This window comes from Megalops cyprinoides, chromosome 2, assembly GCF_013368585.1.
Source record: "Megalops cyprinoides isolate fMegCyp1 chromosome 2, fMegCyp1.pri, whole genome shotgun sequence".
NCBI lineage: Eukaryota > Metazoa > Chordata > Actinopteri > Elopiformes > Megalopidae > Megalops > Megalops cyprinoides.
The window spans coordinates 65,195,001-65,207,745 of NC_050584.1; the positions used below are offsets into that span (position 1 = coordinate 65,195,001).

Sequence of the window (12,745 nt, forward strand, 5' to 3'; positions counted from 1 at the left end):
GAACATGGTTACTGCCACCCGCTCTCGGGGGTGTGAGAGTCCGTCGGAGAGATTATGAGTATTTTCCCTGAGACGTAGCAGCAGCAGCAGCTGTGCTGGGTGAGCTGTCCTTCCCCGGCCGAACGGGATTACCCTCCTGTCTGAGAATGTTGCTTTTGTGACTCATTAGTGATGCTTAAGCAGGGCAGAGAAGCGTTCTTTCTGTCACACCGCGCCTCGTCAGTGACTCCATCCAATAAGCACGCTCCGCCAGGCCGCCGAGGTGACATCGCATCTCACCCTGAGAGAGTGACGGTGGCTGAGTGTGTTCAGAGCACAGACAATGAGCTGTGCAGTAACAAGGAGATTTTTATCTAGCTGGTACACACACACGGGCACACACGAGCACACACGGGCACACACATGTACACACATGTACACACATGTAGAGAGGCACATGTACGCACAAATGTACATACACACATGTGCGTGCACACACACACCATTGAGGGCATAAATGGGGTCAGTACGGCGTCAGACAGCCTCTCTCATGCTGGGGGTGTCTCTGGGCATCAGCAGCCTGTGTTCTCACTGGAGCTGTAGAAGCCCAGCTGTGCATCCCTGCCCCCCTGCAGCTAGGGGGCGCCCTCCTGTGTGTCTCCTGCCAGGCTGCCTGTGAGTGAGGTGCGCTGGCTTTCTCCGGCTTCCTGCTGCAGCCTGTTGTGACCAGACTGGCTGTTCCTGCGCTTTTCCTGGAACAATATGTCAAACCCAGCGTCATTATCATCCACAACCACCATCTGAATTTTCCCAAATACTCCTTTCAGCTCCGTCCTTTGTAAATGGATATAAACATTTTCAAATTTAGGGTAAATTACAGGGCTCCAGCCCTCTTTCTCTCCCTCTCGCTCTGTCTCTCATCCTCTCTCTGTGCCCTTCCTTTTTTGTAAGTCTCAGTCATACTGTAGCTCACACACACTCACACAGTCCTGCTCACACACACTCACACAGTCCTGCTCTCACACACTCACACAGTCCTGCTCACACACACTCACACATTCTCTGAAACAAACGCTCAGCCATTCCCTCTGAAACATTCATGTACTCTCTGTAACACACACACTCATGTACTCTCTGTAACACACACACTCTTGCACTCTCTGTAACACACACACTCATGCACTCTCTGTAACACACACACTCTTGCACTCTCTGTAACACACACACTCTTGCACTCTCTGTAACACACACACTCATGCAGTCTCTCTTACACATTCTCTGTTTCTCTCACACACACATATTCTCACACATGCATTCTCTCACTCACTCACACACTCTCTCACATTCTCTGTCTTTCACACGCGCGCACACACACACATACACACACACACACAAACACATTCTCTCTCACGCACACGCTCTCACACACATTCTCTATCTCTCTCTCACACACACACACTCCACACACACACACACACACTCCACACACACACACACACACTCACACACACACACACTCTCACCCATTCTCTCTCACACACATGCAGCCTTGCTACTGCAGGATATCAGGCCTGTGCGTAGTGCCGACGTTGATGAAGGGGGATGTTCGGGTCCACAAAGCTGGGCCTTTCCCGAGCAGATGGGGGGCTGCTTGGAGCCCGCCGGGGGGCGGAATGTTTGAGGAGTTCGGCAGAGCAGCCGGCTGCTGTTAGCTGTTAGCTGTTAGCGCCACAGCAAACACAGACTCCCAGCACAAGGACCCCCATTCAGCTTGCCGGCCGAGGCCTGACAGAGGCGGCCCTGTGCAGGGAGTCTGAGTGTCTCCTTACTCCCTCAGCAGAGAGACACACACACGTACACGCACATACACACCACACGTACACACACACACACACACGCACGCACGCACGCACGCACGCACACACACACACACACCATACATATACACACGCACACACACATATACACACGCACACACACACACACACACACATATACACACGCACACACACACACACACACACACACATATATACACACGCACACACACCATACATATACACACACACATACAGACACATGCACATAGACACACACACACACACACACACGCACACACACACATACACACACGCACACATATACATATACACACACACACATACACATACACACATACGTACACATACACACTATATATACATAGTATACACAATATACCACAGCCCACACACGCACACACACACGTGCACACATGCGCACACGCGCACACATGCACGCACACACACACACGCGCACACATGCACGCACACACACACACACACACACACACACACGCATCCTGGTGCTGAGGGTGATCTTTCAGGTCCCCCTGGCTGCTTTTACTCCGGCCAGACATCTGGATCCCACACCAGCCGTAGCGTCATGAATCCAACACAGGTTCGTCTTTACAGTGAGCAGCTGCGTGCTGCGTCCGCTGTCCGTGTGCATCAGCGAGACCCATGCGCTTCCGCTTCTCCCTAAGCCTGATAGAGGAAAATCCTGTTTGATTTTGCAAACGCTCAGTAATACTACAGCTAAAGTAATTCGCTATACTGGCCATGTAAGTCACATGAAAGAAAGACAGTGCTCCCAAGCCACCTTTTTGATTCCGGCTGGTGAGGAAGCTCTGACCCGATGACATGTGACCCAGGGGTCTGATCATGTGCCCTCAAACCCCCTCAACAGCAGATTCCTCTTGTCCTTTTCCATGTGTGCACTCTTCCCTGACTCTCCCAGACCTGTGAGGGAGGCAGACCTGCTCCTTGCAGCAGCTGTGGAGGCAGGTCATGCAGTTGAGGTGGTTTTAGATGTGTGTTTACTTAAAGATGTGGTATTGCAGATTCAAAGCCAAGATTCAAAGCCAGATTTTAAATTAAACTGTTGAGAGGGATAACTCTGTTCTGGAGTGTTTCGATGCATTCTGTAGTGTTCCGTTCCATTCTGTAGTTCTGTTTTATTCTGTAGTGTGGTGTTCCGCGGCGTTCCGCTGTGTTCCATGGTGTTCCATGGTGTTCTGTGGTGTTTCACAGTGTTTCATGGTGTTTCATGGTATTTCATGGTGTTTCGCAGTGTTCCGCGGTGTTCCGCAGTGTTCTGCAGTGTTCCGCGGTATTCTGTGGTATTCTGTGGTGTTCCGCAGTGTTCTGCGGTGTTCCGCGGTGTTTCAGGCAGCTTGTCGCAGCCGCTGATGGATTTATTGACCTGACCAAGGGACACCATCGGGGAAGTTGCTTTGAAGACTAGGCGCCCGTCTCTTTTGACACGCACGACCCACAGAGGAATTTAAAATATTTTTTGTTTCTCTTCCCCCCACTGCCCCTCACTCCTTTAAATGATCCTTGCCTCCCACCCAGCATGCCTTGCTCCCGGTCCCTGCCTGCCTCCCCTACTGTATATCAACTGTAGCACTCAGAGAGACATCTGGAGCCCTCCGCTTTACCATTTCTCCAAGGTTCGCTCTGACACTGGAATGACTGTTGAAATATGGGTCACGTTTCCTGTTGTTAAAATACCAATCCTTCAGGCATGGTCCATTTATTCCAATGATTCCATCGCGCAAGAACATTAAAAGTGACAGAAATTCCATTTCCAGTTTGTATTAAAAGTGTGACGGCCCCCGGCCAACAGGTGGCCTTTTCCTGCTCCGCCTGGGTGTTGGTGTGTTTTACGGTGTTGATCAGGCCGAACCGGGAGGAAAACAGATCCAGGCTTTCCCTTATAAAGGCAGGGCCTCACAGCTGGCTGTAAACTGCAGCCCAGCCATCTTGGTTGTGGTCTCTTAACTCATCATCATAGTTTGATTTTACAGCAATTGCCCTGAAGTGTGTGAGTGAGTATGTGTGTGTGTGTGTGTGTGTGAGTGTGAGTGTGTGAGAGTGTGTGCGCGCATGTGTGTGTGTGTGTGAGTGTGTGTGTGCGCATGTGTGTGAGTGTGTGTGCGCATGTGTGTGAGTGTGTGCGCGCATGTGTGTGTGTGTGTGAGTGTGTGTGCGCGCATGTGTGTGTGTGTGTGTGTGTGTGTAAGTGTGTGTGCGCTCATGTGTGTGTGTGTGCGCGCGCATATGTGTGTGTGTGTGTGTGTGTGTGTGTGAGTGTGTGTGCGCGCATATGTGTGTGTGTGTGTGTGTGTGCGTGTGTGAGTGTGTGTGTGACACAGAGACCACAGAGAGACAGAATGTATGTTTGTATGTATGGCCTCATTCCCACTGAGCCACTTAACAGTATCTTGACTATACCTGAGGCAGACAGGAAGCATTCCAACAGCAAACTGACCCAGGCTTAAAGCATGTTGCTGAAATTAGATACGATATAGATCTGGCCACATCCCATTTTAGTCAGTGGGAGGCGGGCGTGTACATTCTGTATGAAATACCACTCCTTGAAGAATGCCTCACTCCTGCATCAGTAGTGTGGCATAGTCTGTGTGTCACCAATGACTGTCTGTGTAGCACAGTGCTGGCCTCAGTAATGCCGTACAGGGGCATTGTGACACAAGGGGCAGATGGTGCAGTGAAGAGACACCGTGATGTGTGATGTAATAAGGGGCAGTATGACGTAATAAGGGGTTTGATGGAGTAAAGGTGGTGTAATAGTGTGAGGGTGATGCAGTAAGTAGTTTGTCTCTGTGGGAGGTGGCTTTAGGCTCTTAGTCACACGAGTCTCCCTCCGACCTCCTCTGTTCTTGTTACCAACAACAAACCTGGATAACACTACAGTTTAAATTCTCTACACTGCATCAACTTATTAGATTACTCATACTGTGTTTGGACAGATGTGTTATGTGGTCATTAGAGCACTGGGCTCTGGGCCTGAGAGTCAAGGGTTTGTATCCTGGGCCGTTGTTCTGTAAAGCAATGAAATTTATCACATTAACTCGGGAGAAAAAGAAAACAAAAGAAAAAATGAATAACTCCCGCTGTACAGATAGTTTGCACAGGTGACAGGTTAATACTGTTTGCTTGTTTGCCAAGCAAATAAATAATGGTTGCCAAGTCCTCAGTTGAGCTTTATGATTTGTGCCAGTCCTTCCAGCTTCACACGAGCTGTAAATTCCCTCTGATGGCATGAATTACCCTGCTGTGTGTTACTCTGTTCTGTCCGCTCTATCCCACCCACATCCATATTTACACATCAGGTAGATCTACGGCTCTCCCTTATAAACCGTTTAACTCAATTCCATATTGCACCTTTCTGTACACTTGGCCATAGGATACACCCCTCCTTATAGCTTTATGTGCTTTATGAAAACAATTTTTATCTACACTTAATCGGTGAGCAGATGCCACCATCCCTGGCTGTTCTGAAATGTTGCACTTTTTTTCAGTGTGAGTAAAACATGGCAGTGGGTGCCTTGCAGTAAAGCCCATGACGTCAATTCCAGGGATCAAACCCATGACCTTCAGGTTCGAAGGCCGTTGTGTTAAGCAGGAGGCCGCTGTCTGCCCGTCTGGGTGACAGGGACACTGCGGAGTGGTGGGGGGTCCCTGAGTTTGGCATCAGACACTGAGGGTTTCGGTGGTGGTGGTGGCAGTGCACCTGTGTGTTCACAGTGGGAAATGCACAAGCAGGCTTGTTTGGATGTGCTGTAGCGGTCCCCTCCATCAGCTCCGAGCGGCTCTCTGGAGTGAAATATCAGGTGATTTCGTGTAAACGGCCACTGAGCCATTTAGCTGTTAGCCTCATAAAACAACCATTTTGATTTCTCGCCAACCGCATGTACAATACGTATTAGCGTGTTTTCACTGGCCCAATTCGCATGCGTTGGTCCGACACTGTGGGCTAGTAGCTGTTTCTGTCATTTGCGTTTTTGTTTACGTTCCACAACTGTATCAGAACCCACATCCCTTTTGGCAGGGTCAGAGGTCAACTGCCCCTCGCTTCACCCCTAAATTCTGGCTGTTTTTATTGTGCTACAAATGTGCTTGTGAATTTAAGGTTTTATTTATTATTTTTTTTAATACATTCACAGTATGTACATTGATCTGCTTGGAAGCTGGCCTGAAAACAATCAAACCAAGGAAACTGAAAGAGAGGAAGTGATTTGGCTGCTGCTTGTCAGCATCATTTTGAGCATGCTTCTGTGTTATTTTTTTGCGGGGGTGATGTGTTTGCCTTGCCTTTATTTCATTGCTTCTTCATGGCTGAGAGTCAGCAGCAGTGAAACTTGATGCGAAATTAAAATTTGAGCACAGTTGGACAGTGGAGCGTCTGTTGAAGTGAGTTTAAATCTGTTCCTTTTTTGTGAGGAAATCAGGGGTTTAATGGTGGGGAATTAACCGGACCAGTATATACAGTGTGAAACCGCACTGTGTGCTGAGTTATGGTCTGCAGTACCTATGGAGTAGCTGCTTACACTGGCACCTCTACCGAAGGCAGGCAGCCAGCCATTAAGGAGCCCCCGTGTGCTCTCTCACACAGACGGGGGAGACGTCACTCATTACCGAGGGACTCCCACGCAAGAAAAAGAGTGGATATTTAATTTCGTAATTGTTGAAATGGAATTTAATAACGGTTCTCACAGTAATGCAGTACTTTTTTGCAGCACTGTTTAGTAATGGGAGGTGTGCACAAATGAAGACGGTCATTCCACACAGTCATACACATGAAAAAGAAAGCACACCCACTTCCTCCTGTCACTTTGAGGATCGTACCTGAATGCGGGCCGGGGGGGAGAAGTTGCCTGGAGGTGGAGTAACTGTGACAGAAACCAGGGCCGTGCTGCAGTTTGATTGCACTGACCTCTGTGTGGGTAGAACAGGGGGTGGTGGTTTGTTGGAAGCATACTGTGGTTGTTTGAAGGACTTCAAAGGAGCCCGAGGAGACGTTCAAAGAGAAGAGCATTCTGGGTAGACACTGATGGTTGTGAGGATGGGTGTGGTCTGGCCATCTCCTGCTGCTGTGGGCATGCGTGTGTCTGTCCCGGGTGATGGGGCGGGACCCTTGTCCAGCCCTGGGGTCTGGCTCACTCTGCTGATTGGCCACTGGGAGGTGAGCAGGAGATTCCTGCTGTGCCAGTCTTAAAGATGGCAGCCACTGTGTCAGTAATACAGTGTGCCAACCAAAACATGTGTGTGTGTGTGTGTGTGTGTGTGCACGTGTGTGTGCGTGCGCGTTTGCGTGTGTGTGTGCGTGTGTGTGTGTGCGTGCGCGTGTGTGTGTGTGTGTGTGTGTGTGTGTGTGTGTGTGTGTGTGCACGTGTGTGTGTGCACGTGTGTGTGCGTGCGCGTTTGCGTGTGTGTGTGTGCGTGCGCGTTTGCGTGTGTGTGTGCACGTGTGCGTGCGCGTTTGCGCGCGCGTGTGCGCGCGTGTGCGCGCGTGTGTGCGCGTGTATGTGTATGTGTGTGCGTGTGTGCGTGGTGGTATTTCATCTGCATTACCAAGCACTCAGCCACATTGTTTTGCATTCTGTTAGTTGTTTTCCTGGCATGGCTGAAGTTTTACACGTGTTTCATTTACACTGCTGTGTATTCACTGCATTCATTCAGGCTCTGCTCGGACGTGCGGCTCTACAGCCACTCTGGCTCACCGATCTCCTGTTAAAACAGTACGAGAGGCAGTATCTGCAGTAGGCCTTAGGTTATGCAGTGAAAAATGGAGCTTTAGCCCTTTAGGAAAATGAGTGGCTCCAGAATGTGTTTATTATCTGTTAGCTTTCTGAGAGCCCGCTCTTGGGTAGAGGAGCATATTTTTGGTGAGGGTGTTATTTCTGCGGCGGCCGTAGCTCGTCTGATTCCAGACTTGGAGACGATACTCGCTGAACAGTGTCTCTCTGTCTCTCTCTCTCTCACTCTGCTGCTGCATCAACACACAGTCTTACACACACATACACACACACACACACATATTCACATATTTGCAAGAGTCATGGCGACGCTGTTTCTGATTGGTGGAGACGGGGGGTAGTGCCAGCCCAAGAGGTGGAGCCATGCTTTCAAGTGTAAGACCTCTTGAAGCAAACAGCTTTCTCCATTTCCCTTCGATGTGATCCTTGGGGAGATTCTCACACACACCACAGCATCAGATGAGGCAATTAATAATGGTGCATTTACAAACCCAGCCCCGAAGGGGGCAGTGCCGAGCACCTCTTCATCCTGCAGGGTGGGGAGCTGTTCCCATCTCACTACCCCACCCCACAGCCGGCTGTCTCCGGCACGGTCTGGCAGCACCCCGCAGTCACCGAAATGAGGTGGCTCACACCCCTCCTCCCCCCTTCCTTCCAGCAGCCCTCATCCCGGTGATGACAGCCGTTTTCGCCGGCGGCCCGCCGCTGTATGAACGCTCCATTTAGCAGGCAGGTACAGCCTCCCGCTGGATGCGACCCGGCCAGGATCTGGGGCAAAGGGGAGGCCTGGATTGCGGCTGTAAATTGAGTATCAGCTGTGAAATCCATCACTGCAGTGCGGTGAGCTACAGCAGCACAGCAGGCTCAGACCTGACCGGCGGTGTGTCTCCCGGAGGGGGGGGGTGGGGGGGTGGCGGGTAAAATGTCTTTTCCAGACTGCGTGTCTGCTACCGGAGGAGAGGAACCGCAGTGGAAAATTCAGCGCAATCCTTCTGGATTATCTGCTGCTTCTTCTACTACTTCTTTTTTAAAAATTTTTTTGGAGCAATCAGAAGCGACAGGAGACGGCTGGTGTGTTCGCAGTCCTCCCAGCAGTTTTAGGCCTAACGTTTGAGTACTGTGTCCTCAAACAGACCTTGCTCTCAGCTGAGAACTGTCTCATTGTGGAACTGTACACATCCTGTCCCTGTACTGTCGCTATACTTGCTGTATGCGCTTTTGTAAGTCGCTTTGGATAAAAGCGTCTGCTAAATAAATAAATGTAAATGTAAATGTTTAAACGCCCCTGCTGAAAGCACAGAAGGGGGCCACTGCGGGCGGTGGTGGGGGTGGGGCAGGGGGACACGCCCAAACACCGATCCATCCAGTCAAACTCACCGAACCGGTCTCTCATCAGCCACCGGTCTCGCTGGGGGTTTTGGGATGTAGTGTGTTGTTGAGGATATGATCGTCCTGTTACAGCATAATATGGGTTGGCAAGCAGAATTTATAGGATAAAATGCAGAGATTAAATATTATGCAATTTGCAGTCAGGAAAAGAAAATAAACAAGATGTGATTGTCATGTGAGGATGCATTTTTAAAACTGTTCAGCAGCCACAGTGCTACCTCTTGCATTAGATTTTGTTGTCCTGAACAATGACAGTAAAGCTCTCTTGTCTTATCTTATCTTAAACCGTTTAGGCTGTCAGTTCAGCTGCTTCAGTTCAAGGTGTGTTCTCTAATACGACCTTATCCTCACGCTTACCAGGACTGCTGAATCTTCTGCTTAAAGGAAAAGGTGGCATGGACACAAATGAGATTTCAAATGAGTAACATACAATAAAAACAATAAGGACCAAACAAGTGAGGGCAAACAAGTGTACCTCAGTAAAACTCCGGCTGGGATGTAAAAGTCGTATATGTAGGTGCTCTGAGCCTTGCAGGGTGAGTGTTTCTGGCAAGCCAGTTTGCACGGCTACATACAGAGCTCTAGGAAACCTGCTGGAGAGCTGCCGAGACGCCTGTCTGACGCAGAAAGAGCTGAGAAGCGCAGAGAGGCTGGTGTTTACTCTGAACGTCCAGGTGTGGAAAGGCTCAGGTACGCAGATCCTTTTACCACCTGATCTGCAGGTACGAGCCGCTGTGGAGGAACACAGAGGTGTGTGTGGTGATTCCATCAGGCAGATGACTGCTGAAGCTCTCACTGGAATTTCAGGGACCGCATATCATAACTCACAAAGAGAGGGAGAGGAGGGAAGCCATGCATCCAGGGAGAGGGAGAGAGGAGGGGGAGAGAGAAAGAGAGAAACGGGAAGAGAGGGGGAGAGAGGAAGAGAAATGGTGAGAAAGAAAGAGAAACAGAGAGGGGGAGAGAGAAAGAAACCGTGAGGAGGGGGGGGGGGGGAAGAAAGGGAGGTGCAGATAATTATGCCTTGCTGAAGGTAATTACCATGTTGAGGCTTTGCTGTGCTGTTACTCGCCTGAGCACAGGAAGTGCCGTTTCCCCAGGCAGGAAGTGCCGTTTCTCCAGGCAGCCGTTGGGTTCTGAGCTGGCTGCCAGCGTTTCCGTGGAGATTGCCGGTTATCTGTCAGCGGTGATTCAGGCGGACGGCTATTTAGTGAACGTGACAGAAACCTGCTGCTCTGACGGCCGGTTGGCCAGTTCACTGCAGATCTGATCCAGGCCAAGCAGTGCAGCCTGTGCCAGTGAGGCGCTAGGTAACGCTGATCCCCAGCGGGCTCTCGTACCGCCGGGCGACAGAGCAGATGCTGGGCCCCTTCCCGTTAAACCAAAGCCTGGCATGGGGCTGCAAAGCCTTCTGGGAGGAGTGCCAGTGAGGTGGTGCTGCAGTTGCATAAACAGGCAGGGTCCCGCTCAGCTGTGTGGATGGAGCATTTGCCAGAACAGGGGATGCTCACTGTTCTGGGTGCCCTCACCCCTACATGGGGCGAACTTTCAGAGCTACCAGAGGAGTCCGGGCCAGCACTGGTGCAGGGTCTGCCAAGGTGTCAGGGCACCGTCTGCCAGCACTGAGGCTACTCTCGCGTCAAGGGCTACCATTCCCTCCATACCTGCTTGGAACACAGTACCCTCTGTGGTCCACGGTTGAGCTGCTCAGGACTGGCTTTTTTTAACTGAAATCTGCCTGCGTGTCTTCCTGTAGCACGGAGGACACTATAGCAGTCAGACGGACCTTTTTTTCATGGAGAAGTGTGACTGTGGATAGAGGAATGGCATGAGGGAGTTTGGCTCAGAACTGAAACGGATATTCTTTGGCTGTGTGTGACGTCCGGCCTGTTTTTCCTCCCACAGGTCCCGCAGAAGTGCCAATGATGTCACCCAACGGCTCCATCCCGCCCATCCACGTGCCGCCGGGGTACATCTCACAGGTAAGGGGGCGGGGCGGGGCGGGACGGGGCAGGGCAGGGCGTTGTGTTTGGGAAGGGTGGCATAGGCTGGACTGCCTAACCTTGCCAAGTCTGAACCATCTGAACTGCTCTGAGGCATTGCTTAGGAATTAAATTACCCTCGGGGCTAATACAGTTGTTTTGAGGGATGGGGTGGTTAGACAAGAGTTTATATAGATGAGAACAGGTTGTTCAGCCAATCCTGGCTTCTCATTGGACTGCTGTATATTGACTGGAGGATCCTGGAACCAATGTTTCAAATGCGGGCAAGTTATTCCTGGCATTGATAACTCTGTGTTGAAGGTGGTTTTTAGTATCAGAGAGTTTAACTGGCGTCCACCGTCAAAGGTGTCCACCCTCACAGGTGTCCACCGTCACAGGTGTCCACCCTCACAGGCGTCCACCCTCACAGGCGTCACTCTCATGGCCATAACGAATTGAAAGCCCATTCTGACAAAAGTGTTAAGTCGTCTCTCTGTTGTGGCAAAGCGATTTCCCCCACCCGTTACTCACCACCTCGGCGTGGGGGAGAGGTAAACGCGTGTCACCAGTGTGCGCCTCCCGGGGCCTCTGACAGGGACGCAGGCGTTTATTAGGATAACCCCTCTGCCCCACAGCTGCCCCCCGAGGCTGTTTCATCCTGCACTGTGGGCGTGAGTTTCGTGTGACGGCCCCGCTGCCTTAGCTTTCACCACTGCTACTGAAGGCCTGCACAGTCCCACGTGAGGGCATTGAGTTTCCCTCGGAGCGCTCTGCTCCTGTCATGTTGAAGGGCTTTGCTTCTCCTCTGGATGGTCAGAAGTGAACTCTCAGCGTCTAGATGTCATATATATTCTTTAGAACATTAGCAGTCAGGTGGATTTTAGGCCATTACGAGTCAGAGACACAAATCTGTGACTTCAAGCTGTTAAGAGTCAGAGACACAGATGTGTGGACTTTACGCCGTTAGGAGTCACAGACATAGACGTGTGGATTTTAGGCCGTAGACCTGTGGCTGCATTAAAGCGTTACTGCTGTGGATTAGAGGCAGTGGTCTGTGAGGGACCGTGAAACTCTGCATCGCTGACGTTCTGCCATGGTGACACAGAGGAATCGTGCCAAAGACAGGAGCTCGTTTGACGTCCGGCCGCTTTCACCGCGCGGGGGTCACAGGTGCTTCTCTGTGAGGTACTCTGTGAGCTCCAGATGTGATCCGGTTCTGGTCCTGCCCAGTTTGTGTGTGTCTGGCTGACAGATCTGTGGAAATGCAGACAGGAAGACAGGCCCTTGTCAGCGTGTAAACAGGGGTTTGTTCCCATGCGCATCGGAGTGGGGGGGTGGGGATGGGGGTGATGAATTCCATCCTGCGTTCTGTTTCCAATCAATTGTTTTTTAACTTCACTGCCACGTCCCCTTCTGAATATGTAAACAAGGAGCACAGGGGTTTCTTTGATTTATGACAAACGGCCTGTTTTTTTGTGAGGGTGGAAAAAAAGGCAACTGTTTTGTTTTTCGGGGGTCACCCCTGTTTGCCAGCGCAGATTTTTGAGGTCTCAGCCGAGGGCTGGAATCCGGCGTGTGAAGAGCGCTCTCGTGACGGGGAGACGGGGGCGGCGGGCTGCATGTCTGAATCGGGCCGAGAGACAGAGTCACGAGTTCAGACAGCTGTTTCTCTCTCTCCTCTCCCTCTCTGTCTCCCTCGTTTCCTCATGCCGAGGATCACCCAACATGTTAGAAAAGAAATAACCTTGGGCAGCGGTGTGGTGTGGTGTGAACGAACAGGGCTTGTAACTGA

The 12,745-nt window shown here is 51.0% G+C and overlaps 1 protein-coding gene across 2 annotated transcripts in view; it reads left to right on the top strand.

The window, feature by feature from the left end:
* The window catches only part of LOC118773507 (fibronectin type III domain-containing protein 3B-like), a 130,874-nt gene that overhangs the window by 54,557 nt on the left and 63,572 nt on the right, over positions 1-12,745 (top strand). For both annotated transcript variants that reach the window (XM_036522465.1, XM_036522467.1), the window contains one exon: positions 10,877-10,953. In XM_036522465.1, the coding sequence (XP_036378358.1) occupies positions 10,877-10,953 (77 nt within the window). The remainder of the gene's footprint in view (positions 1-10,876; positions 10,954-12,745) is intronic.